The sequence below is a fragment of the Cheilinus undulatus genome, linkage group 6, assembly GCF_018320785.1.
Source record: "Cheilinus undulatus linkage group 6, ASM1832078v1, whole genome shotgun sequence".
NCBI classification, from domain to species: domain Eukaryota; kingdom Metazoa; phylum Chordata; class Actinopteri; order Labriformes; family Labridae; genus Cheilinus; species Cheilinus undulatus.
In genome coordinates this window covers 1,983,920-2,011,198 of record NC_054870.1, presented here as the reverse complement: position 1 = coordinate 2,011,198, position 27,279 = coordinate 1,983,920, and the positions used below count along the sequence as shown (strand labels likewise).

At 40.5% G+C, this 27,279-nt stretch overlaps 2 protein-coding genes across 5 annotated transcripts in view; both read left to right on the top strand.

The window, feature by feature from the left end:
• pik3ap1 (phosphoinositide-3-kinase adaptor protein 1) overlaps positions 1 to 9,116 on the top strand; it is a 47,308-nt gene extending 38,192 nt beyond the window's left edge. The window contains exons 13-18 of the mRNA XM_041788765.1: positions 1,600 to 1,793; positions 1,878 to 1,950; positions 2,126 to 2,299; positions 6,545 to 6,615; positions 7,791 to 7,885; positions 8,533 to 9,116. Coding sequence (XP_041644699.1) covers positions 1,600 to 1,793; positions 1,878 to 1,950; positions 2,126 to 2,299; positions 6,545 to 6,615; positions 7,791 to 7,885; positions 8,533 to 8,647 — 722 coding nt within the window. The 3' untranslated portion in view covers positions 8,648 to 9,116. The remainder of the gene's footprint in view (positions 1 to 1,599; positions 1,794 to 1,877; positions 1,951 to 2,125; positions 2,300 to 6,544; positions 6,616 to 7,790; positions 7,886 to 8,532) is intronic.
• Positions 9,117 to 14,223: 5,107 nt separating this feature from the next.
• LOC121510876 (sorbin and SH3 domain-containing protein 1) overlaps positions 14,224 to 27,279 on the top strand; it is a 76,146-nt gene continuing 63,090 nt past the window's right edge. For all 4 annotated transcript variants that reach the window (XM_041789194.1, XM_041789195.1, XM_041789193.1 and 1 more), the window contains exon 1: positions 14,224 to 14,338. The gene's annotated coding sequence lies outside the window, so the exon portion shown is untranslated. The remainder of the gene's footprint in view (positions 14,339 to 27,279) is intronic.

The following is a 27,279-nucleotide window of genomic DNA, read 5'->3' as shown; positions in this document are numbered from 1 at the left end:
CCTCACCACTCCTCACAGATTTACTTAAAATGAAAATTTTGAGAAGTGATAATATAATAATTTCAACCAACTGCTGAGGCGTACAGGTGAATGCTGGGTAACATACAAAGTAGATGAAATGGCCAGATTCCTTGTCTCTAATCGGGCTGATCCATTTTTCAAAGCGTTTGCTCCTGGTCAGAGGATTACTAGACCAATCAGCGAGAAAGAGGGGATAGCTACAGGAGTGGTTTAGTTAAAGTGACTGCACGCCTGTAAACAATAGTGACTGATGGAGACACTGTAAGCAAGGATTCAGCTATAACAACATTTCTTTTCTTAAATAAGAGCCAAAAAACACTCTGCAAGCTTTTCTGACTGAAAAAGATCTTGTTGCACATCTGAACAGCTTTGACAAGAGTTTGATTTACCAACTATCTTCACTGATCCAGAACAATGATAACAGCTGCATGTCGAGCTTTATGTAGTATACTTCCTGAGGTGGCGCATGCCTGCTTTGTTACATGCTATTTTCTCTGATTGACCTGTAATAAATGTGACAGATTCCATCACCCTCAGAGTTTTTTTTCCGCCCTCCTCCATCTGCACTCAGTTGACTAGTCTAAAGGCTAATGAATACATGCTGTAAAGCAAATTCACACTGCAGTGGTAAACAATGTCACAGTGTAATGATGCTATGTTTGTTAGCAGATTGAGGCTAAAGTAGCAGTGCCAGCGCCATCGACCATTGATTCCAGTTTGCAAATTAACGACCACCATGCAAACTTTTATCTTAGTAGCCCTTTGGGGTCCCTGATCACACCACTTTTGTTACATGACAGGATGAAAACAAAGCCATATTTTGCATTACAATCACTGTGTATGGAAAGCATGATCTTTAAGCTTTCTTTCAGTTTTTGTTTGATGTCAATAGGCCAAATAAAACAGGAAATATGATCATTTTAATTTGATGTAAAAATTAATGTTCCACGTAGGGGACAGTGGACCATGCTGTGCAGAACTGGCACTATTATTTTTTCATTATTTCAGCATGCTGTAATTTCTTTTTAAAAATGACAATATATTGTTTTAAATAACCGTTTTTTAAAATCCATTTTTGTGGAGTGTTATGGTTTTGGAGGCCCTGTATCCAATACACGAAATTAAACTTAAAAAATGTAGTTTTCATTTTATAAATTTGAGGTAGCACTGAAGAAGATTGAGCATGGTATACATTTTCTGGTGGTTTATTTTGTCAAAAGAGAATTAACTAAACAGTAAAATAGCCAGTGGGGCTCCAAGGGTTAAGAATGGTGTATTCTCTTCTCCCTTTGGCGCTCCCATGTTACACCAGTACTCTCTAATGTCATGCAGCGCACCAGGAAAACACAGAAATGTAAAGTTTTACTACTTACTTTAATTCTCACTGAGGCTGGTCTTCTAATCTACACAGTATTCAACTTTCATTGACATATTTATTTTATTAACCTTACATGACTGTTTCATATATCTAGTTTTGTTGTTGAAACTCATTCCTATTTTATTATCATTTTAAAGCCTCATTTTCAAACTCCAAACCTTTTCTAATGTTGATAACTGTCACCTTTTCCACCCCTGCAGCCCGGCCTGTTGCAGACCCTCCCTCTCCTACTTATGACCCCTACGCTGGGATGAAGACGCCTGGGCAGAGACAGCTCATATCTCTGCAGGAGAGGGTGAAGGTGGGGGAAATCACTGTGGATGAAGCAGTCCAAGAGTTCAAGGCCTGGCAGTTTGACCATGAGCGGAGAGCGAGCTCCATACGCTATCAGCAGGTACATCAACTATCCATGGTTTAAGCACCATCAGTGGTGGTCGAGGAGTTAATCTGACAGTTACGATTCACATCTCTTCCTTAGGAAAATCTAAAACGACTACGAGACAGTATAACCAGACGACACAAAGAAAAACTGAAGACCACAAAGGAGCTTGGTGAAAATGGACTCATTATTCTGATGATTGACTTGTTTGGAGACATTTTGAAGCATACTTAATCTACGATTTTCTCATCATACCATATCTGACAGCTGTACTTGTAAATCTTTACATCACACAATGAAAAACTGCTGTTTTAAACACTAATACCTCCTCCCCATCCTGTCTTTAGATTATGAGATAAGTGCTCCGCTACAGAGGAACATCCCTCTGGGTTCCAGTGTCACATTAGAGTGTTCTGTGTACGAGCCAGCACCGAGGATCGAGGCTCCACCTCCTCCATCCACAGCAGCAAATACAATCCAGCGAGGCAGCTGGAAGACAGGAAGCACATCCAGCACATCCAGTGAGTCCAGTGGCTTTTTTGTTTGCATTGTAGGTCTGTAACCTGACACATCAGATGGAAAACCTCCATGGTCAGTGTTTGGGAAAAGGCAGAGCCTTTGAAAAAACATCGGAAGGTGATTGGATGAAGGTTCTGTCTGTCACATCTTTAAGGGCCAATCAGAGCAAAAAAACACGTGGCATAGCCGCTACTGAGGAGTAAACTCCATAGAGAACTGCATAACGTGAGCCATGGCGACTGTAGACATGTCAGTACACGACTTTTGTGGTTTTTGAAAAGAAAACAACTCACTGCTGTTCTTTGTTCTTCTTTTAACAAAAAAATGTCATCAAGTTCTGATAAAACTGGTGCTTTAGCAGCATCCACGCTAATCTCTTCCGCCATAATTGCACTGCCCCTTGTCACTGATTGGTCCTGTCACTTTCTAACCGGGCCCAAACTGTTCAGAAAGGAGCTTTGCAAGATGGATTCGCCAGTGAGAAACACAGAAACAGGCGAATCTGTCTGCTTTGCAAAGTTATCAAGTCTGTATTTCACTCACTAATGTGAGTGTGATGGCACTGAAGGGGCTAATGCAATCTGACAGTTGTAAGATAGGAGTTGTCAAACTTTGGGAAGTGAGAGTCCCCTAAAAGCACATTCTGTATGTTTCCCCAAACTCTCATAAAAACAGGATTTTAAATAAATACCAAGAAATAGTCTACATTTGAACGTCTATATTTCGGTTGAATTCCATTTCTCCCCTTAGCCCTTATCTTAGCCCTACCCCTTGGTTTTGCGCGTTCACGTCAGGCACATCAGGTGAAGGGGCGTCCCAATTCTCGTTTGAATCAAGGGCTGGAGCTATATAGCCCTTAAAACGAAGATCTTCCAGGACCACACTTAAAGCCAAGGGGTATGATGAATTTCCCTCCATGCACTGCGTTCATTTGCGAAATGGCACAACAGACTACGAAGGAGGGGCATGTAAAAATATTTCAGCATAATGATTATAGAAAACACAGTGGCTGTGTTTTGTCATATATTCAATCTTTAACCACCGGAGATGGAGAGTTATTGTATTTTCAGTATGTACACGTGTAAACTAGGGCTAGTAACTGTGTAAATGGAGAAGACTAACGCAGAGATCCATAGTACGAATGGGATGGTCGAAACTTGTCACCTCCAATGACGCAGCTCTGTATCAACAATGTGTGATGATGAACAGCAATCATGTGGCGTCTAGTTTCGTAAGGGACGGTTTTCACTCTTAATTACTTCCCTTGAGGGGCAAGGGGAAGGGTTAAGGGGTAGAAATGGGACTGACCCTTGGTCTTGACACATTTGATAATATTTTGACATTTGAAATCTGCACATTTTCCTGTACCATGCATTACAGGAAAGGAGGTTTTGGTTAAAATTGTGTGGAATTTAGCACTCAGCCTCATTTGTTGTGGGTTTAAAGCCATTTATGATGAATTTTTATGAAGATTATTTCTGGGGCATTTTACCTTTCTTTGATGAGATGACTATAAAGGCACTGGAAATATGGGGGAGACATACACTGAGGAAGGAAATCAAACCCACAACCGGTACATTGAGGACTACAGCCTATCCACTGAGCTACACCATAGTGTTTCAAATTAATTGTTACAAGTTATTTAGCAGACACTTTAATCCAAAGCAGTGTACTTCTGGTGTTGAAGGGGGTAAGGACACTGGATGCTGACCATGCCCTGACTTGGATTTGACCCACTGATCTCATGTACCAGTTATATAACCCACTGAGCTGTCCAGCCCCAGTCAATCTAAAACATTAGAATTGATCATGACAGACTTTCTTGCAGATTTTAAATAAACCTTTGTGTTTTATGGATTTTGAACATGTAAAGCTGGAGCAGCTGTAGCGCGTGCCTCAGTCCCTGTGCTCTTCTGTTTACCTATGTGCTATTGTGCATGTGCAGGGGTTGTTTTTATGTTGTGTTTGTGATGGTAAGTTTATTGATTTGTTAACGGTGTAGTAGACTTTTTCTTTTAACGTTGCCTTTGTCGAGTAAGTTACTTCTTCTACTATAATTTTGGGCCAACAGATACCACACAGTTTCCAGAGGGTGCCTCAAAGTTTAGTGTGGCGTTTGACCCCTGTAGGGTCAGTGCATTAATCCTCATAGAGGTTTGTAACTAAAGGGTAATTATGCAGCAATAGTAGATACTCACGGTCCATCCATTTAACCTTACACTGCAGTAGTTAGTTTACCTTTTTCTTTGTGTTTTCTCACCACACCTCCCCTACAGTCCTCTGGCGCCCCCCAGAAGAGGCCACTGCTTTAAACTGTAGCACTACCAACTCTGAGGAATGTAATGTGGTTTAGGGGAGACATAGAAAAGATGAAATAATCAAAAGTAGATTAGAGTGTTCTGCAGTAAGCACTTTAATGCTGTGCAGGGTGAATAATGCATGGCTGGCAAACAATACATAACAGTTTGTGACCAGACATATAAACCTTTGGGCCAGCAAACACCTGTGCTTCAAATGTGCTGACAAAGCACCACACATGTATTTGAGTCACAAATAGATTATTTATAACTAAGATTTTAGCTGCTAAAATATGTGGAGAAAAGAAGAAACAAGGTGAGCTAAGACAAACACTCCCAAAAACTTAGAAATTGCTAAAAACAATGAGCCACTGCACCTAGTTTAAATAAACAACCATGAGAATTCAGAGGTAGCAGTAGCTTTTGCAAACCACCGATTGATATCTCTATGTGAGTATGCCATGACCTCAAACACTGTAACCTACACCACAGAAAGAAGCAAGTCTAAAAAGGCACTTTAGTAACCACAATCAGACCTCCCACTCACCATGCACATACGTGGAACCCACATGTACACTCAGCAGCCAGACCCTTTGACCCGAAAGAAAACAGATAAGCAGGGTTGACCGGTATGGATAGACCGATACAGGCAAAGCCAGCTGTCAGGAGGGAGATAGGGTGAAAATCATGGACAAACCAGTTAAAACACCTTAGAGGGGAATAACCCTACAACATTACCATGTTACTCTATTATCCTGCTCCATCTGAGGCCCCGATTAAAGCATCTGGAGGGTCAACATGCTGGCTACTGTGGTTCAAACAGGGGGAGACAAGGGTAGAATTTCCTAAAGACAATGTTTAATGTTAGTGATAGGCCCAAGCTTGCACACAAAACTCTCACCCATGGTCTGCCTTTTAAGTATAAAGCACACGCCAATGGCTTTCCCTTAGCTGCACAAACCAAGCAGTCCAACCACACAGCTACCAGGATTCAGAGAGAGCACACCTGGCCTTATGAAGGCAGGAAACTACCTGACCCTACCTGTAGAGGGGAGTATGTTCACCTTAGGCTCCAGTCCTCACACAACATTAAAGGGGACATACAGTAGTATGCAAAAACACTTTTTCAGGCTTCTCTTACAAAAATATGTGCCCCTGGTGTGTCCACAGATCCATTGAGTACAAGAAAAATCCCCCCGCCTCCATGTTAAGTTGGCCCTCCCCTCCCCTTGAAGGATGTTCTACCCACATCCATTAAGTCACACCCGTTTCCCAAGAGGGGTGGAGTCAGACAGCTCATTAACATTTAAAGCCACAGACACAGAAGCAGCTCATTCTGAGCAGGGCTGAAACAAAAGGCTTTTTAGACATGCAGAAATCCAATACTGGAGTGTTTTTCCAACATTAAACTTCACAGGCATGTTTGGGGGACCAATACAAACTTGTCTTAAAAGGGTAAAATATGTGATCTTTAAGCTGGAAAAGCATTATTATTTAAACAAAATGTGTTTTTTTATGCAGCCGGCTGACAGTTATCATTTATCCACCAAACCAGAGACTGAGGATTTGAGGAGTATATCAAAGCTGAATGAATGATAACAACGGTTATGTATACAAAGATATTCTCATTCTGTCTTCCATCTTTTCTGCAGGAAGCAAGACAATGCAAAACACTGCACTTGAAAACATTTTGATATGTTCATGTGAATTTAATTTGCTGACGGCCTCAGAGATCCTATTTTTAGTTTGACTGCTTCCTAATAACCTTTTTTTAGTCTAGCCTAGATTGTTTCTACCTCTTCCTGCTGGATGACAGTAAAATCTGCTTTAGATCTCAGATATTTTTATCCATAAGTGGTTGGGGTTTTTTTTTTTACAATTCTCCACAAGACCTAACCTTGAAACTTGTGTTGCATATATTTCACTCAGCCCGTCTCCTTTTTACTCCAGGCACTGAGAGCAACAGGCTGAGCACCCACAGCACCTTCAGCTACAGCAGCGGGACAGAGCCTGACTTTGAGGTGAGCCTGAATAACAAGGGCATTTGTACCTCAGGTATAACTTCATATAACCATAACAACAGTTATATGTGACCAAACAGAACTCTCAGTTCATCTCAGTAAACTCTTAGACCACAGCTAAACACACTTCTACCTATATTTTAAAAAAGAACAGGAATATCAGCAGTTTGGCCATCGCTCTGGGGAATATCATAGATTTTATGCAGCCATGAGTAAAAGTCAAATCTATATTTATTCTTTAACCTTAACCCCAAACTGAGATTCCTGAGAGTCAGACAGCTCAGTAACATTTAAAGCCGCAGACACAGAAACAGCTCGTTCTGAGCAGGCCTGAAACAGAGGAGTTTTTAGACATGCAGAAATACAATGCTGGAGTTTTTTTCCAGCAACAATCTTGTTATAAACTTGTCTTAAAAGGGTTAAATATGTGACCTTTGATATTGATGGTTAGTTTGCATACCAGCCTTCAGCATCAGTGAGTGAATGTGGAGTGGGTTAGTGTGACTTGTGATGTAAAAAGTGCTTTGAGTTTCGGGCTGTCGCAATATCAGATTTTCACTTCACAATCATCATGGGCAAAAAATGTCACAATAACGATATTATCACAATACCAATAAAAACTTAAATCATAATGGTACAATAAATCAAATTTATCTTTAACTTTATTTTTGTTGCGTTCTCTCTTTTGGCAGATGAATTACCTGTCTAAGGAGGGACTGAGATAATATGAAAGCAGTAACTGTAAAACTGCATATAAAAAGTGCAATTATACTCAATAGCTAGTTAAAAGGTAACCAGATGAACTGATAAACAGAAAATCCAAAAGGTGCAACATCTGCTATAACCATAATATTAACTGGAACAAAATCATTTGTGGATAGCAGGGGACACAGCATTTATGTGCAACTGAAGAATGACAACTAATAACTTAACTAATAATAATCCAGTGTCTACTGAACAATCCCTGCCATTTTTTCATTTTTCTGTTTCCAAACTGTGTTTAAGTGGCACTGGATCATTTACACAATATTATCATATGCACATTTTTAACATGGTTTGAAATTTTATTCTTTAATACCACAATTATCATCAATACTGGTATACCGCGACAGCCCTATTTTAGTTGTAAGATAACTGGAAAAGACTCATGTCCATTTACCATTTATCATTCAAAGGATGCAGCAGAAGTTCTCCCTCCACCACCGCGACCTCCACGGCCATCGGACACTGTCATTCCTCCACCCAGGATTCCCCCAAGAGTCCCAGAGAGGTGAGCTTATATTAAATGAATGCCTTTGTCTGAGCCAAGGTAAAACAGTGATTCAAACACAGGTCAATTACCAAATTACATGTTTTATATCACTCAGTGTATTTGATCATTAATTCTTAGTCTGATTGTTGAGGTCTGCTTTACTGTTAGCTTTTGTACATGTTTGTGGCTGTATATGTCTGCCTTGCTGTTGCTGATCTTCTGCTCATCTGTGTCTGCTGTATTTGTCAGTCTCTAATGTCTGTTTTATTTTATTGTTTTGTGTCATTTCTCAAAAGCTTACAGGGACAGGGACTGCACATTAGCAGTGGCCAGAGGTCTTGTATTGGATGCATCAATGCTTTTGTATTGTCTTTGAGACATTAACTGCTAAATATATAAATACCACTTGTCTCATTTTAAAATGCATAAATAAATGACTAAATCGTATCATTAAAAATCATTTTAAAAAGTGTTTCTGTGCAGTTTAGCAGTTGTCTTATTCAGACAATACTAGGCTGTCAAAGCTGCTCCATTTGTTGGTGCTTCCTTTATTATTGTTGTTTGTTGTTACTGTATTTAAAAAGCGTAATGGACTGTTAACCCAGAGAACGGGCCGATAAACCAGAGAACATCTCCTCACCGCACACATTTCTCTGTTTTGTCAGGATGCCAGAGAAGACACACGACCGCTACATATCCTGTCCAACTCGAGCGCTTCCTCAAAGACCCACTCAGAGACTCAATAATGCAGCACCTCCCATTCCTCGCCGCCTGCGGTGATTTAGGGCTCTCATTTAAAGACTGCACTCCACAAGATAATCCACATAGACAGGCAGACAGTCTTACTCCATGTTGCTTTTTTAGAATGCATTGATCATGTCCCAATAATAATGGATGCATATATATCTATATTATTTTTAGCTTTTCTACTTCCTGCAATATTTGTAAATATCTTGAAATACCTTAATAAAACAAACACTGTCTTTCACATAACTGTATTGATTCTGCTGAAATGTTCACTATAGTCCTCTTTTTAAGTCTAAATGTGTCTTATTCAGTTGTGTCCTGGACTGTAGCATTTATCTGTGCAATATTTCATTCGGTCACAAGGTGGTGCTCCATACTCTCTTAGCAGCTAAATCACTTTGCAAGTCAACTTTATCAAAAAGTCTTAAAAATGTATAAAATTTAAAGCATGCATGTTAAGTGTTGCAAACTGTAGCCTTAAAATTCACTTCTTACTTTGCAGACATCCTACACTTCCTTTGCCTGGGTTATTATTCACCTTCTTTAAATTAAAGAATAATAACACAGTCATCAAGATTACAGCTGACTAATTTACTCATGAGGTTTCTTATCCACGGAGGATAAAAACAGTTTAGAAAAGGATTATCTCTTCAGTTCAGTCAGTAATGGGTAAGAGGTGATGGGTGATAAAATGGGTCAGAGTACCAATATGGTCACCTCAACCCTACATTTTACACTAATGAAGACCATGCTGATGTAATACTTCACAGATAAGATACACACACACACACACACACACACACACACACACACTACCTTAAGCCCCATCCTGGCCATGACCTCAGGGCCATAAACAGGTCCACAGACCGAGTTTGTGACCAGAGATGCCTCCATGAAGCAGGACTGAGTCAAACTTCATGTTCCACACAACTCAGCGAGGTCATGCTGGACTCTAATAACTTTCATTTTTTAATATTTTGCATCACATGGTATGAGATATATGTTAACCATATAACAGTGACCGTTATGTGACGGTGTATCAGTCTTTACATGTATACTCAGAGAGCAGAGCACAGGACACAGTAGGTTAAATGAAGCCCAAAAATATGAGGACGCTCTGAAGCTGGGACAGCTGTTTACCAACTCGTGTTTGCAGATTTAAGAGCCGGATATTTTTGTCATGAGCCAAACAAAACAGAAGTCAGTGGAGTTTGGGACTAACGTTCATCATGTAGACTCAAACATAAATCCTGTGTGTTACAGGTAGAGGTTTATGTCTGAGGGGAGACGGTGTGAACTTTAAGCATGGCAGACTGCTGTAGATGAAGTTGTGCATACTCTCTGGTCATGTGATGAAGCAGACATGAATTTTTGGACAAGGACACCTTTATTTTGTGTTCAAATACTTTTATTAAAGAAAACAGAATCCTCACAAAAACATTTTTTTCCTGTACACAAACAAAAATGGTCCAGACCTGACAGTGGTATCAGTAAAAGTCAATGAACCCTTACTGCAGGCAAAAATGACTTCCCAGAGAAAACAGAGATCTTAGTTTTTCTTAGTACAGCGTGAACAAAAGAACAAACAGTTCCCAACCCCAACCTTAACCCACCCACAGAGTCACCTGAACCTATATGTGCAAAGTTAAAACTAGAAAAGCACTCAGAGAGTGCAGACCTCTGCCATCAGCCCTATCTCCCAAGAGTGAAGAATCCTTTAAAAAAAAACATTACTGGATCCAGACGGTGATCCAGATCACTCCCAAAATCTAATTCGCCGATTACTTCCTCCCCAGTGGGGTGGAAACATGGTGAGGCAAAGCATTGGCTTCTCTACATGTGGACAGTCATGGCAGAAGCACCCATGGTCTCACCGGACGACTGGAAGTCATGTCAGAGGGTGAATATTCCTCTATTCCTCCCAGTATTGTGAGTATTCTCGCTACAATTCACTGTCTTTCTCTCTGTTACGCTCCAACTTGTCTCCTCGATCGGGCGTGCCTCTTTCAAACTCTATAAACCCCAAAACTTTAAATAGAAACACACCAAAAACTGCCGCTGGAATTGAAGTTAGTCATGTCTGCCATCTCCTGGTGTGAAATGGTAACAGCGCAGACCTCCTCCATTAGCCCTACCTCCCAATAGTACAGAATCCTTTAAAAAATTCCTGAATCCAGACAGTGATCCGGATCAGTCCCAAAATCTAATCAGTTCTTCCTTATGCCATTTCGGACAATTGCTGAAAATTTCATGAAAATCCATCCACAACTTTTTGATTTATGTTGCTAACAAACAAACAAACGAACGAACAAACCCACTGATCACATGACCTCCTTGGCGGAGGTAATGATTATTCAGCTCTGCAAAAAGGAGATCCATGGGGGACAAATGTTCTCAAATGTATTGTTTGTCTTTAAGAATGAGTCTAATTCTTTCTAAATGAAGCATTCCCGTCAGTTCAGTCAGTCACAGTTTGATAGTAGGCTCTTCTTTCTTCCTCCAAAATAAAAGAATGAGTTTCTTGGCAGTGAGAAGCTCAGAAGATAGAAGATGCTGTTGAGCAGCTTGTAAACATGTTGGTTCAGACACCTTTACTGAGATCCCAGCAGAAGCATGGAAGGTTTTCCTGAAGAAGAGACAAGCTCCAAATAAACTAAAACAAAGACACAGATAGTTTAACCAGCTGTTAGTGAACAACACCTTGAAGCTATGATGTTGGGATTGCTTTGGGAAAGGGCAGAGCCTTTGAAAAAAAAAAAAACTCGGAGGGTGATTGGATGAACATTCTGTCACATCTTTGCAGGCCAATCAGAGCAACAAAACACGTGACATAGCCTGAACTGAAAAATAAACTCCACATAGAACTGCCTAAGGCAAACCATGGCGACTGTAGACATGTCAGTACACCACTTTTGTGGTTTCTGAAAAGAAAACAACTCACTGCTGTTCTTTGTTCTTTTAATGAAGAAATGTCATCAAGTTCTGATAAAACTGGCGCTTTAGCAGCATCCACGCTAATCTCTTCCTCCATAACTGCACCGGCCTTTTGTTGATGCTTGCTTACGTCACGACTCCACCACACCCAAAAATACTTCCCCTTGTCGCTGATTGGTCCTGTCACTTTCTAACCGGGCCCAAACGGTTCAGATGGGAGCTTTTGCAAGATGGATTCACCAGTGAGAAACAAGGAAACGTGCATATCCATCTGTTTTGCAACGTTATGCAGTGATAGCATGGAGAATCTAATAGTAGAGAAACTAATCCCCACAGAGGCTTTAGTTAGAGATACCTCCCATAGCAGAACAAGGCACCATTTTTTCAGGAAAACCTTTAAAGTGTTTTTGTCCACAGCAAAATAAAGGCTGGCAGTGATATGAGACCCAGTGGAGGATGCTCATGTTAAACTCAGTCCAGCCTACATTATAAACCTACCATGGCCCTGACAGTCAGCGGGGCTAATATTTCACTGTACCCCTCCTTCAGAGGTTTCATCTGCAAATACTCAGTTCAAAGACTTTCGATGTATTTGTTACTCTAAGGATGTACAGGTAATTTCCAAAACTCTTAATGAAAACATTTTCTAATCATTGCCAATAAAAATCTGCCCACCCTGGCTGGGAAAGGTGCATCACTGTCTGTGCAGGGGTAAACGTGGTACAAAGTAATCTGATTACTTTTTTGTTGTAATGAGTACCCTGTTACTTTTACAATTCAAGTAATAAATTACTAGTTACCGTTTCTTAAAAGTCACCTGTGACTGCACAGGTGTCAAACCCAAGACCCGGGGGCCAAATCCGGCCCGTGGAACAGTTAAATCCGGCCCACAAGATGATCTCATATTTCTGTTCTAACTGGCCCGTCAGTCTGAGGTCTGCAGATTTCCTCAGGTATGAAAATGTGAACTTATCCTGATCATCTAAGATATCCTTGTTAAGACACAAAATCTGACAAAGTAAGGAGTAAAAATATTTAGATGAGAAGTCAGGAATGTGGGAAAAGAAATTAATTTGTCTTTTAATTTCACATTTTCAATTTAGCATCTCACAATTAGGACTCAAACTTAGGATTTTGACTTTTAATTTCATACTTTGAGAATTTCAACCCAAAATTTTGACTTCTCATATAATATTTGAGCTTTAAGATTCATAATTCTAATTTTTAAGTCAAATTTGACCTTTTTAACCAATTATTTTATATTTTTCCTCATATTTTCAACCCAAACTTTGACTTCATAATCCCATAGTTTGACCTTTTAGACTCACAATTTACAATTTTGAATCATATTTAGACTTTTAATTTCATGATTACAAATTTTATTTCATATTTTGACCTTTTAAACTCATGATGTTGACTTTCTTTCCAATACATTTGCATTAAAAAACATTATTTTTCAATTTCATTTTTTAACCTTTTGAACTAATAAATGTACTTTTCTCAGATTGTGAGCCTTTAAACTTTTCTTTTTAACTTTTTAAATGTCAAAATCATTTATCATCAGTGCTAAGTTTTATATATATATATATATATATATTTTATTATTGGTGACCCTGTAAGGCCCTCAGGTTAGTCCTGAATCCAGAATCCGGGCCCTGCTGTGATTGATTTTGACACCCCTGTGTTACTGAAAGAAAATTCTTCAGTTTTCTTTCACTTTTTGATTTTAAAATCAAAAATAATTAAAAATGTTTATTGTTCTAAGTGGGTCTTAGGGGGCTTAGCGTTTCTTATGGGGGGTTGCAAAGAAAGAAGAAGAAAGAAGGTTGGGCCCAAGAGTACCTTGATGCAGACAAGATGGCCGACATACATCCAATCCATACCGGAAGTCTCAACTGGAAGTCCGTCCGTCATTAAAACCTGAGTGGTTAGGTTCAGGGTACAGCAGTGGGGAAGGTGATATATTTGAGATCCAGCACCAGGGCTTAGGCTTAGGCGCGAAAAAGACTGACAAACATTGGCAGCTGAGTCCAACGCTAGAAGAAACTTCCGCTTGGGACTTCCGGCATGGATTGGATGTATAGTGACACCCATGTCGGCCATCTTGACTGCAGTTGGATCCCTGTCAGGTTGCGGACCACTGATATAGACTATAGTTAATTCATTTTCCTGACGTTCTCTTGTCCTTTGTCTCTAAGATTAATAACGTTAAGGACAGACGGTTTTCATACTCAGAGATTAATGGCATCATAAGGACATGTGTAGGTTTTACTAACACTTGTGTCTCTTGGTTATTTTGCCTCCATCTTCCCTTCCGGTTTTTCTGACCCTCTTATCTACTCATACTCAGACTCTTTAAGCCTGCAGAGTTGTTAAATATAACCTTTTATTAAAAGGTTGTATGCATTTATTACATGAGAAGAAATGTAAACCTTTAAAAGGATTTATGTGAATTCTTACATGTTTCATCAAATCCACTCACTGAAATGTGGGTTAGAACTAAATAAAAAAGTAAAACCTCCGTGTTTCTGTGAGTCTGTTCAGCTATACCTCACTTCCTTAGTTCACCTCATGGACGGTCCGTTTTGAAAGTGTTGGCGGGGCTTTTATTTTGAAAGGCCGGAGCCCGGCCCCCGGGGCTGTGCGCCGGTGTTGGACGGCGCCGTTGACGCAGCTGGTGCCGGTGAGTGTGAAGCGCTGACAGGACGCCAGCGGAGAGAGACAGCGACCAGGACGGAGTGAGGTGTGTCTGCTTCAGCGAGCATAACACTGGATCCCCATCACTGTGAGGTAAGCATGCTCCTGCTCCGCTGCTGCATGTGGCCCGGGCTCTTTCCCCTCTCCGGGGTCTTCATGATTATTCCAGGACCACTTTAGTAGCACCACAGCAGCTGCTCTGGGAATTATCGCAGGATGTAAAGCCAGCTGGTGTATCTCCTTTTATTTCTGAATGTAGCTTTCCTTTCTAGCAGCAGTGATGTGAGCTAGCACATCCCTGTGGTGTCCTAACAGAGAGGCGCTCTGGTGCTGGGACACTTTGACTACTGCAGTAAAGGCAGTTGCATTCACTGTCAGTGCGACCCGCCATGAGTGCCGCATGACCGAGAGGAAAGTCCACAGCCTGGTCCAGTCTGCCCCCGTTTACCCAGACCAGCCCTCCTCTGACGTCTGCCAGCTTTTCCAGCTGACAGGTAGCAGAGGAGTGAGGCTTATCAGCGGTCTGTCATAGTGAGTCATGGCTGAACGCTTCTCCACATGCATAATAAGGCTGTGACATCAGATCCACGCACTTCATGGAATGGCTGTTATGCGGCATGGAGGTGTAAGGACGAGTTTATTGGACAGCATGTCTCTGTCAGTTCAGCTCATGCTAGAATGTAGATTTGATAACAGGCTTTAAAAATGAAGATGATCTGGGTCTTTTAAAGAAGGAGTTCATGAGTTGCATACAGAGCAGTCATACAGGGTTATCAGAGCTGACTTTTTAAATAAAACTAAGTTTCTGTGGCCTACAGCTTCTCATATTAGTGGATCTTTGTGAACAGGGCAGACTGAACAGCTGTGTACAGTAACAGGTCTGTTGTGTAATTATTGACACAGTGGGCCTAAATGTTGAACTTCATAGTCCAACAAACAGGTCTCCCTGAGGCCACATGATGAGCAGTGAAAACAAACTACTGCCTTACACCATAGGTGGAGACTTAACACAGCCAGGAGATATTCAAGCATTCTTATTTTCAGCTTTGCAGCAGCCCAGAGTAGTGCAGGGTCATTTATCCAGCCTCAGTTACAGGTTAGGTTGTGTCTCCCCTCAGTCATCAAAACGTCATCTAGATTCAGCCATTACTCTGCTGCAGGTTTTGGTCATGTGTGGTCAAAGTGTCAGTGGTTGTTGTTTTGTTGCCTACATCATCACTACATCAAAAACATATTTATTTATTTCAGGGGGAATATCACACAGCCCCCGAGCCAGTTAGCCACACAACAAATGTAGCAAATATCTATGCATTTTAGTGTGTTTTTGAACCATATTTTCCCTAACCTTGCAAAGTAGACGGATACGCCTGTTTTCATGTTTCTCACTGGTGAATCCATCTCCCAAAGCTCCCATCTGAACCGTTTGGGCCCGGTTAGAAAGTGACAGGACCAATCAGTGACGAGGGGCAGTACTTTCGGGCACAGCAGAGTCGTGACGTAAACAAGCAGCAACAAGAGCTGGTGCAGTTATGGAGGAAGAGATTAGCGTGGATGCTGCTAAAGTGCCAGTTTTATCAGAACTTGACAACATTTCTTTGTTAAAAGAAGAACAAAGAACAGCAGTGAGTTGTTTTCTTTTCAAAAATGCCAAAAGTTTACTCCTGGGAAATGAAGTTGATGACCCCTGGTCTAGGTGGTTTTCAATTTTCTGGTTGCACCAATGAAGCCAAAGATGTAGGCAAAGGTGTGCGTCACGTGAGAGGTAACTGACTATAATGGCTTCCTGTGATCAAGGCTTGTATTTGAAGTGTAAATAAGGGCTGGGAGTGAATAAAATAACACCAAAATAGATTCTGGTGACCCAGAAATGTCCCAGGAAGGATTTTCTCCAAAAATGACAGTGAGGTAGATCTCTACAGATGATTGAATCAGTGATCAGGGTGTTGCACCAACAGTGCACTTGTAGTTTCATATTTCTTGTGACACCTGTTTAACAGACGTGTTCAAGGATATTATTGATTTTGAGTTATGATGTGCTTTAAGAGCTGATTAGCAAGTATTGATGAGTATTTAGGTTGTCCTGTAGAGTTCTGTGGCTTTAGCTGAAAAAGTTGCTTTAAATCATTTTGTTCACTTTGATCAGAAGAGCCTCGTACTTTGGCGGAGTTCTCCAAAAGACCCAAGCTGCCCCAGCACCGTAGCACATGAACGGCATGAAATACCAGCAGTAGAACCAGTCCATCCTTGTTTTCACTGCTGTTACTGAGCTTTTGGAGCAATTTGGAGGTTAAAATACGTAGACTATGTCTGTTACCCCTCAAACAGGATAATATAATTATTTCTCCGCTCTCTATCAGAAAGGACAGCGTGAAGAAATGACCTCAGATAACCTAGACAAGCATTTTTAGCTAACTTCATTATCTTGGTATCAGTATAGTACGATCACGATTCACTATATTTCTCTAAAATTCTATTTCTGTTGAAATTCTTATTTGACCAGCTAATCTCTCTTAAAATGTGGGAATGATATTTATATTACTTTCCATGAATCAAGTTGTTAACTCTCCTGTTTGGTAAATGTCATATTTGTATTAAGAATGAATGATAAATGGGTATCAGATGAATCAAATCCCAGATGCATTTACACAGTCAACAGCATGCTTAAAAACATTGTTACTGACGACATATATTTAACTTTGTCATGTTATTAGTACCACGACTGAAGCAACAGCTACTGAGCATTACAGAAAATATCATTTATAACTTTCAGTTTACAATAACTAGCAAGTTGTTTGATTTAGCAAAAATGAAGCAGTATTTACTACAGCGAGTATTTCTTTCTTTCAGAACGACTGCTGTTGACACTGAATCACTTTAGTCAGCCCTTGCTAGAACCACGTTTTTGCTTTTATTGTTGCTGCACCAGAACTTCCACCGATGTTTGTAGCTACAGTAGACTCACCTTATTCAGGTGAATTAAAAATGATAAAATTGAAGAAAGTAGGATTTTTTTGCACACTTTATCTAAAAACAACTGACACTTGGATGTTTGTGATGTGTGCAGCTTAACATCTCTGCTTAAGAGGAATTGTGTTGATCTGCTTTTATGACATATCAGGTTATAGAAACATGAATGGATATGAAAATTGAAGCAGGCCATATTGCAGTTTAGTCTAAATGTAAATAACTGTCCAGACTTTCTCTACCAGTCTTCTACATTGTACTCATACAACAGTAGTTTCTCTTCTACTCTCGCAGCATCCGAGCGACAAGATGCTAAACCGCCTCCATGAATTATTAACCCGCACACCAATAATTAATCAAACGGCTTCTAAGACAGAAACAAATCAGTCAGATAGATTTCTAAGGGGAAACAACATCAGGACACTCCAGAATATTCCCCTCTTTTCTATTATCTTGCCTCATAGTTGCTCTAATAGAATAAAGCTTCTGTTTCTGCAGTTGAATTACTTTTCTTTATGGGAAAGCAGAGGACAGAGGAGCCTCAGACAATTATTGTCACTGTTGAAGGTGAAACTTGTCCACTGTTTGCTCCGTCTGCTGACATTCTTCTCTGAAGCTTTGGCCTGCTGGTTGATTACCAAAGTATGAAGCAGATTCCCCGCTAACAACATGATAGCAGAGGAATTTAAGACGTTCACTGAGGGTCAGTGCGAAGTTTACATCAGTAACTTGAAAAGATAGATCTGTCATGTTTGGAGGCCAGCAGCTCAGCCGTGGGCTGTTTGCTCAGTCAGTCTCTCCAGAAGAAGCCAAACAAGCTGGACTTTCTGTTTATATTCTTGGAGCGCTCCGTCATGTCAGTGTGGAAGCTTCAAATAACATTTTTATGGATTTTCTTTGGCTCTCGTTTTATTTAAGTTATCACTTTTTTTTAGAGGCGCCCTAACTTAAGGTCAAAGTGCTGCTTTCCAGTCTTTACAAACAGAAACGTATGGTGTCAGGACACTTATGTGTATGAACCCAGCATGTTTAATATTTTATGACAGTTGTTTGGGGTCACATTACACAGATGCCCTAGATTTGAGAGTATTAACCCCCCGACTCATGAATCTGGATACTGAATTAAAAGATTTGCTTAGTAAGCTTCTTTTCAGATCATATTTAGTTTTAAGATTTTTTAAATTTGTTTTATAAATTGAACTCAGAAATTGGAATAGTTGCACTGTAAGTTAGAATAAATGATAAAATCATTTCCATTCACCTGTTGTTCTGAATAGGTGTATTTTTCACACCTGATCAGCCTTAATGCTAAGTCAGAGTTCACGTTTGCTATAATGAGGGGTAATACTGGTATTGCATGGCTGAAAAAACCTCTGTAGTTAAAGGATAAGATAAGGACAGAAAGGAAAAGCGAGTGTGGTGTTTACTGTGAATTACAGATTGCTCTGGATCAGGCCGTGTGCTTCAGCCAGACACCAGGGTTCTGTTTTCACTCTGTTAATGTTACAACAAGTTGCTAAGCAACCCCCCCCACCCCCCATCCTCCATCTGCTGCCATTGGCTGAAGTGGGATTGTGAAGTGTTAGGCTACTCAGCTACTAACAAAGAAGCCTCGCCATTCTTGTCCCCCGTGTTGTTTGTTTGTCAGCAGCCCATGAAAATCAACAGCGTAGTATTAGCTGATGACGTGTTGATGTGACTGAGCACGTCTGTATTCCTGTAACACTACACTAATAATCAAGAGACAGCTGATACAGAAAATTAACCTGCAACATGCTGAACAATGATCAAAGTCTGACTCCAACTGAAGCGCCCAGAGAGCCAGCCTCTCTCTGCCTGCTGTGTGTTCGTGTCTGGGGTTGGGGGGGCAGACTGGCCTGGCATTCCTGAAATAGACAGATGATGCTCACTCATTTCACATGAGGATAACTTCATAGCACTTAAAATTGCTGGATTATCACGTTACTTTTTATACTCGCATTTAGCTGCCATATCCTAGGACTCAATTATCAAGTAGTCCTGTCACATAGACTCTCACAGAGTTATATTAGGGTGCATGCTCACAGCTTCCAATCCATGCTGGAGTCAAAACATCCAGCAGAGATGAGGCAACACTTTCAGTATGCAGCCAGTGGTAAAAATTATCCCCTATATCAGTGAGACTCAACCTGTGGCTCTGGACCCACACCGTAGCTCTTTTATGTCTTAGTTTGAAATATTATTCCTCCAGAAAATCTTAGAACAGGGAAACTTTGACCTCAGAAATGAGCCACACTAATCAGTTTGTTTGCCAGACTTATACAGAAGGCTTTAATTGTCAAACATAATCTTCCCAGTAATCCCATTTTTGCCCTTTATCACCATTTTTTCCCCCACTTTTCACCCAGTTAAGCTACCTTTCCCATTAAATACCGCTTTATAATTTTTTTTCCCATTTTTGCCCCTTTTTAACATTTTTCACCACTTTTATTTTCCACTCTTGGCTGCTTTTTGCCCATTTTAATCATTTTTCTCTCATTTTTACCTTCGTCTAGTTTCCTAGTTTGTTAGTTAGTTTGTTAGTTTGTTTGTTTGGTAGCAACATAACTCAAAAAGTTGTGGACGGATTTTCATGAAATTTTCAGGAAATGTCAGAAATGGCATAAGAAAGAACTGATTATATTTTGGGAGTGATCCCATCACCGTCTGGATCCAGGAATTTTTTAAAGGACTCTGTACTATTTGGAGATAGAGCTAATGGCGGAGGTCTGCGCTGTTACCACTTTACACCAGGAGATGGCGGACATGAGTAACTTCAATCCCAGCTGCATTTTGGGTGTGTTTCTATTCAAAGTTTTGGGGTTTATAGAGTTTGAAAGATGCACGCCCGGTCGAGGAGATTAGTTGGAGCGTAACAGAGAGAAAGACAGCGAATTGTAGCGAGAATACTCACAATGCTGGGAGGAATAGAGGAATATTCACCCTCTGACATGACTGTCAGTCGTCCAGTGAGACCATGGGTGCATCTGTTGGCACCCGTAGCGAAGCCAATGCCTTACCTCACTGTGTGTCCACCCCACCGGGGAGGGAGTGATCAGCGAATGCCGTGGTGGGGGGCACATGGGGACGGATCCAGGAATTTTTGAAAGGATTCTTCACTATTAGGAGATAGGGCTAATGGCGAGGGATTGCGCTCTCTGAGTGCTTTTCTAGTTTGCCAAGTTTTTGCCACTTTTTACCATTTTTCACCGCTTTTTGTCCATTTAAGTTACCTTTTGTCATTAAATACTACTTGTTTCCTCTTTTTTGACATTTTTGCAACTTCTTTTTATTTTACTTTTATCCAATTTTGCCCTTTTTCACATTTTTTGCCCATTTAAGCTGCTGTTTGCCATTAAATACCACTTGTTTCCTATGTTATGCCCTATTTTGCCTCTCTTGACTGCCTTTGGCCAATTTTAGTCACTCTTTTCTCGTTTCTTTGTCATGCTTTTGCCAGTTTTGAACCATTTTTGCCACCTCTAACTTATTTTTATTGCTACTTCAAGACGTTTTTGCCACTTTTCAACACTTAGATTGTGGCTCTTCAAAGGTATGTTTCAGCAGTTTGGCTCTTCAGTTGAGCAGGGTTGAGTAACACCACCCTAGACTCATTAATGCACAGCTGACACTGCTAACCGGCGCTGCCTTCTGCCTCATTGTTGTCGCTCTGATTGGTCTGTGATTAAACTGACAGAATATCTTCATTTTAGCCCGACATGACAGGAACTGTACTCTTCTGGTTGGTTTTTCAAAGTAAAAGATCAGTCTGTTTTTGTGGTGATGCTTTTATTCTGAAATGTTTGCGGGATAGTTCTTTGGTAGAGATGCACAATGTTGTTTTTTTGCTAATATCTGATATGTTGATATTTACAGATTTAGTTCAGCTGATGCCAATATTCAAATAAATATTTCAGACCAAAAACTTAATTTGAACACATTTAAAAATAATAACCTGACATGCCAGGTGGGTGTGTTAAACCTCTCATACACAGCGTTTGGGAAAAGGCAGAGCCTTTAAAAAAAAAACTCAGGGTATGATTGGATGAACGTTCTGTCTGTCACATGACGTAGCCACAACCGAGGAGTAAACTCCACAGAGAACTGCACACCCAGATAGCAAAAGACGTTAATTCAATGTTGGATTTTGGCCAGATTGGTTATTTTTGGTTGAGGTTGAAAAATCTGTGTTGTTTCAATGTTTAGTTACAGTTACCATGTCAACTTTTAAAAAAACTGTTGTTGAATCAGTGTAGTACCCTACATTGAATTGACATAGTTTCAATGGTGCTCATGGCGGGGGGGGGGGGTATTTGGGGGCGGACAAGACCATGACCGCTCTCCAGTACTACAACATGACAGGTACGGTAAAGTTCCATTGGGTTATTCAAAGTAAAAGTCCAATCAGTTTGGTTTTGTGGCGAGACGACACATTTTCATACACTTTTAATCTGAAGTGTTTCCGAGATACAGTAGCTCTTTGGTTGTTACAGTAACGTGCATCATCTTTACTCAATTTAATAAATGATTTTAAAAAAACATAAGTTTGTAAGAGATATTAACTCAGAAGCTATATTCATTTCCATCTACATCTTCTTCTCTGCCCAAAAAATTCTGCTGTGATTTTCCACCAGATGCCTGGTGGAAAATAACCTCAAAAGACATCCCAGTCTATTCTTGTAGTTAGTGACCCCCAGTCTTTGCAAAATCTTAGTCTCAGACTAAAAACTCAACAACTTGCTGACAACCCAGGTAGCAAAAAGTGATTGAATCAACATTGCGATACTGTCAGGCTGAAGATTGCAATCAACATTGATGTCAGACATTGAAAAAAAAAAAAAGTGTCTGCTATGATCAACATGAACCAACATGAACCATGGCGACTGTAGACATGTCAGTACACAACTTTTGTCATTTTTTAAAAGAAAACAACTCACTGCTGTTCTTTATTCTTCTTTTAACCAAGAAATGCCGTCAAGTTCTGATAAAACTGGCGCTTTAGCAGCTTCCACGCTAATGTCTTCCGCCTCTTGTTGCTGCTTGCTTACGTCACGACTCTGCCGCGCCTGAAAGTACTGCCCCTCGCACCAAACAGTTCATATGGGAGCTTTGTAAGATGGATTCACCAGTGAGAAACACGGAAATGGGCAAATCCATCTGCTTTGCAAAGTTATAAAGTTGAAGGATGAAAAAAGAAACATCTAGGCATTAAGACACTTTAAAGTGTAAAGAATGAGGATGAACAAAGAAAAGACCCTGACTGATGTAGGTCTGCTGGTCCAGCCTAAACCTCCACTAATGTATTAGTAAATATGGCCGTAATATACAGTAGATTTATGCTGATATTCACAGCCAACATATCAGTTTTAGATATCGTCAGATAAACTGATATCTGCTGATACTGATGTCAGGCTGATAATATCGAACATCCCTGTTCTTCAGTCTTTGCAGTAACTTGTAAAGTTTCTTAGGTTTTCTCTGCATCTGTGTATGATGTTCTTTTCTACTCTATTTAAATGCTTAAAAACATCAGATTATTAGAGATCAGCTCATATGTGATCTCCATCCTCTTCTCTGTCGTGTTTTTCATAAGTTCTGCTTCTGTGTGTCAGTTTTAGTGCAAATAGATTTTTTTAAACAAAAGCTGAAAACCTCAAACCTGTATAACTGAAACACACTCTGATCAGGTAAGACGAAAACAACCTGTACAGTTAAAAATGAGGAATATTTCGGGATGGAGACCCAAACTCTTGAAAATAAACTTTTTTATAATTTTCAGGATTATTGTGTATCATTGATGGTTTGAAATCATTTTTACTTTATACTTCAGTACATTTTAGAGCAGTGTTACTCAACCCTGCATAACCAAAGAGCCAAATTGTTGAAAAATACCATTGCAAGAGCCATAATCTCAGTGGTGAAAAGTGGCAAAGTAGGGTTAAAGTGGCATTAAAAATAGGTTACTGAAAAAATGGTTAAAAATCAGCAAAAATTGGTGAAAATTGGGCAAATTGGACATAAAATGGCAAAAAAAGGGTAAAAAGTGAAAAAATAGGGAGGAAAAGGGCAAAAATTGGAGAGAAGTGACCAGAAATTACGGGTGGCAAAAATGGTCAAAAAACAACAAAACAGGGCAAGAAATGAGTGTAAAAAGCGACTAAAAACAGGTAAAGATGTAGGAAAAATGGGAAAAAGGAGAAAAGAGTGCAACAAATGGGGAAAAGAGTGGCATTTAATGGCAATTCAGCTTAAATAGGCGAAAAGTGGCAAAAAATGGCAGGAAAACAGAAAAAAATTGCAAAAAGCAAGATAAAAGAGGCAAAAAATGGTGAAAAAGTGGCAAAAATGGACACAAAGTTGCAAAAGCAGACTTAAAGCAGTGAAATGGATTAAAAGTGGCAAAACATGGCAAAAAAAATTGGCAAATAAGGGCGATGGAAATAGACAAAAAAATCAAGGTTGGCACTGAAAGCCAACTGTTTAAGTGTGTGAAACAAATTGATTAATGTGACTTGCATTAATGTGACGATTACTTCAGCAGAATCAGAGGACTTCTGTCACCTCTGAACACGTATCGCCCTGGGCAGACTGCTTGCTTGAAGACGTTTCGGTAACATTTGCTCTAAAATTCTAGCAGTCATGTCTAAAGCCTGCTAGCTCTCTAGAACAGCATCTTTAAAGGCTGCTTCCTCCATTCAGCCGACTGTTTTCCTCCTCAGGACCTTTGCTTGTGCCAACCAAGTGTTCCCTGTCCCGGGGATCTGGCAAATGTCCGGTCCAATAACGACCAAGGCCTCTCCAGGACATCATGGCAGGCTAGAGCCACTTTAATGGAAGGACACATCTTTCACTCTCATCTGGGGTTTATAAATAAAATATGTGATTTGATGTATTTTTGATATTAAGTAATTTTGTAGGGTTACCATAGACTCAGTAAGTTTTGTGCTGCTGTGATGTATGATTGAAAAAAAGTCTGGAGTGTTTGAAGCAGCAGAGATTTTCTATAAGGCCATGCCTTAATCTGTGTGAATGTATAATCCTGCTCAGAGGTGAACAATGACCGCAGTGAATAAGGAACATACATTTCCTTTTATGCTGTAGTTGTTTGAAATGAACTTCAAATGGCATGGTGGAGGAATGTGTAGAATCCCAGGCTGCTGTCCAGCATGGAAGCTGTTTATGGAAGAGAGCTGGGGGGGGTGGCGGCAGCTCTACTCTCAATTAGGGGGATAAGCTGCTGCTCTGGAGCAGACCTTTCGAGCCATGTTTGGAGCTATTTTGTGGGATCTACAAGCAGCACTTTTCTCCCCTCTGCCGTTTGTTGACAAAGCAGAAGTCAAACAGTGTTACGTAACAGCCCTTTCTGTCCTCCCATGGTGCAGCTGGGCATATGACGCGAGCTGGGTTGTATTAACATCGCTCACTTTAAGGTGGCCTGAGACTGCCTCAGAGACCCTGTGAGAAACAAATCATTGGAGTTCAGCGTCTACCACCCTGCCTTTGTTTAGAATTCAACAGGGTCTGCAGCTTTGTGCAGATGTAGTTTTGTTTCTGTCAGAAACAGACCTTTCTCTGTGTTTTTTTAAATTAAATCAAAGGAATTAAGGAGCAGCATTGTTCAAACTCTTTATCAGGAAAGCAGAGAGGCTTCAAGGCCTAGTGACGTGTCTGCAAACATATTCCTCAATAGTAATTCCTTAAATCTTCATGCCTCTGGCGACTGCCTACCACACTTTAGTTATTTTAGTTATTCAGAGGTCATCCGGCCAAAAAATGTTCTTTTTTTCACTTGTAAAAAAATGAAATATTTACACATCATAGCAAAACACCACTGGTATGAGCCCTTAGAAAGATGCAGCGATGAAGAGGCTCTGTCATCTTTGTGCTGCAACCACAAGGCGTTCAGCATCCTCTGGTCTCTGCTCAGGGATTCGTTGCACTGAACCTGCTGTGAAGAAGTCACCTTAGGCTCGTACTAGTGTATCTCAAAAAGTCTGGGAAAACATTGAAGAGTTCAGTTTTTCCAGTAATTTTAATCAAACGGTTAAACTTATGTATGCTGAAGTGATTTCATACAAAGTGAAGTATTCAAGACTTTCTTGTTTTAATCTTGATGATTACAGTTTACAGCTCAGAAGAATAAAAAATTCACTATTACAAAACAGATTTATGATGCAGAAATGTTAACCATCTGTTCATTTATGCAGTACGTGGTTACGGCTCCTACTACATCAGCATGAAGCCTGGGTTGCTCTGATAGCAGCCTTCAGCTCATCTTTGCTGAGTCTGGTGTCTCTCATCCATGAGAACATGTTTCTGCTTAGGACTGCTGCAAGGTAAACGTGCGTGCATGACTGTTTATGTGCAGGTGCTGACACACCTTCATTCAGTTAAGGTGACAACTTCAGATACGGCCAAAACAAACACGATCATTAGCCGCTTTAATATCTTTGAAATGCTGTTTACATTGCAATACCAGAAATGTTCTTAACTTAACACACATGAATCAAACAAAAGCATTATTCCTTAATTTTTCTGCAAAGGCACAAACACTGTGTAACAAAAGACTACACAAAAACCAAAGCTCAGTTCCCTCACATTTCCCATAAACACCGCATACACACATTGTTGAAGTCCACGCAAGCCCCTTGCACACAACTCAAACCGTAAAACATATCTTTAACAACTAAAACCACCAAAGACACCGACCAACAGTGCATCTGTTACTGTGTGCTTTTTCTGTGTTTTTAAAAAAGCTACTAAATACAAACTTCACATGCATGTTTGAACGGTGTTATTTGGCTCTGACCCATGACTTTACTGTGCAAAAATCCAGTGTAGCCAAAATTATATATATGTATATTTACAGCAAAATATAACTGAGCTAACTTACTTTAAATGATGACGCTGTAGGTGGCCGTGTGCTCTGCTGTGCGCTGCACAAAGATTTGTGTCAAAGGCACAATGTCCAACTTGTTCAAAACATCCTGATGGATGTGCTGCAGAGCCATGTGTGCCAATCTTTTTTGAGTCACGGTGTCCTTAGCCATGGTTTCAACCGTCTAAGTTTGGGGAATGACTTCTCAGAAGAGGCCACAGACATGTACACGCAGGCAGAGGCAAACTCGACTAACTTTTTCAACTTTCAGCTCCTTAGTTTGTGGATGCAGGTAACCCAGAAAACCAGCAACACTGGTGGCTGTTTTTAATCTTTTTCTTTTCGTAAGATCCTGCAGAAGAGTGAGTTGCATGCAGGCAAGACTTGTCAATGCACTTTGACCTGACGTGATTAAGACTGTTGTCAGGTCTGACACGAAATGTATGACTATGACACGCTGTTGTAAAAAGAGGCTAAATATTTTAAGTTGTGATTGTTTACACATTGTCTGTGTGCTCATACTGCCTGCCAGCAGGGGGTGCTGCAGCACCCTCAGCACCCACCTTCTCGTGCCTATGCTCTCATCTTCCAAAGATCCGTGGTGGTCACGTCAGACTAGTTGGCTCGCCAGTCAAACACAGTAACACCAGGTTCAGTAAACCAGTTTCTTGTAGTTTTGACTTCACTGTGGGCGGATGAAAAGGAAATCAGTATCTCCATAAAGCTTCTCAGCAAATGGAAGCATGAAGGTCTCTGAAGTCCCACTGCTAGATGGCTGACAGCATGGACTCTGGACTTGATAAAGACCAGTGGACCAACAGCAGCAGATGACATGGACCCCAAACCATTACTGACTATGGAGACTGGAAACATTGGACTTCAAGCACTGAAGGATTCCATGTGTCCCCAATCTTCCTCCAGACTCTGAGACCTGGATTTACAAATGAAATGCTAAATCTACTTTTATCTGAAAAGAACCACTGAGCAACAGTCCAGTTCTTTTTCCCCTTAGCCCAGATGTGACACTTGTGATGCAGTCTCAGGTTCAGGAGTGGCTCCACACTAGGAAGACCACACCCCATTTCCTGGACCCGTCTGTGTGGTGGCTCTTGAACCACTGGCTCCAGCCTCAGTCCAGTCCTTGTGAAGCTCCTCTAAGTCCTCAATCTGCTTA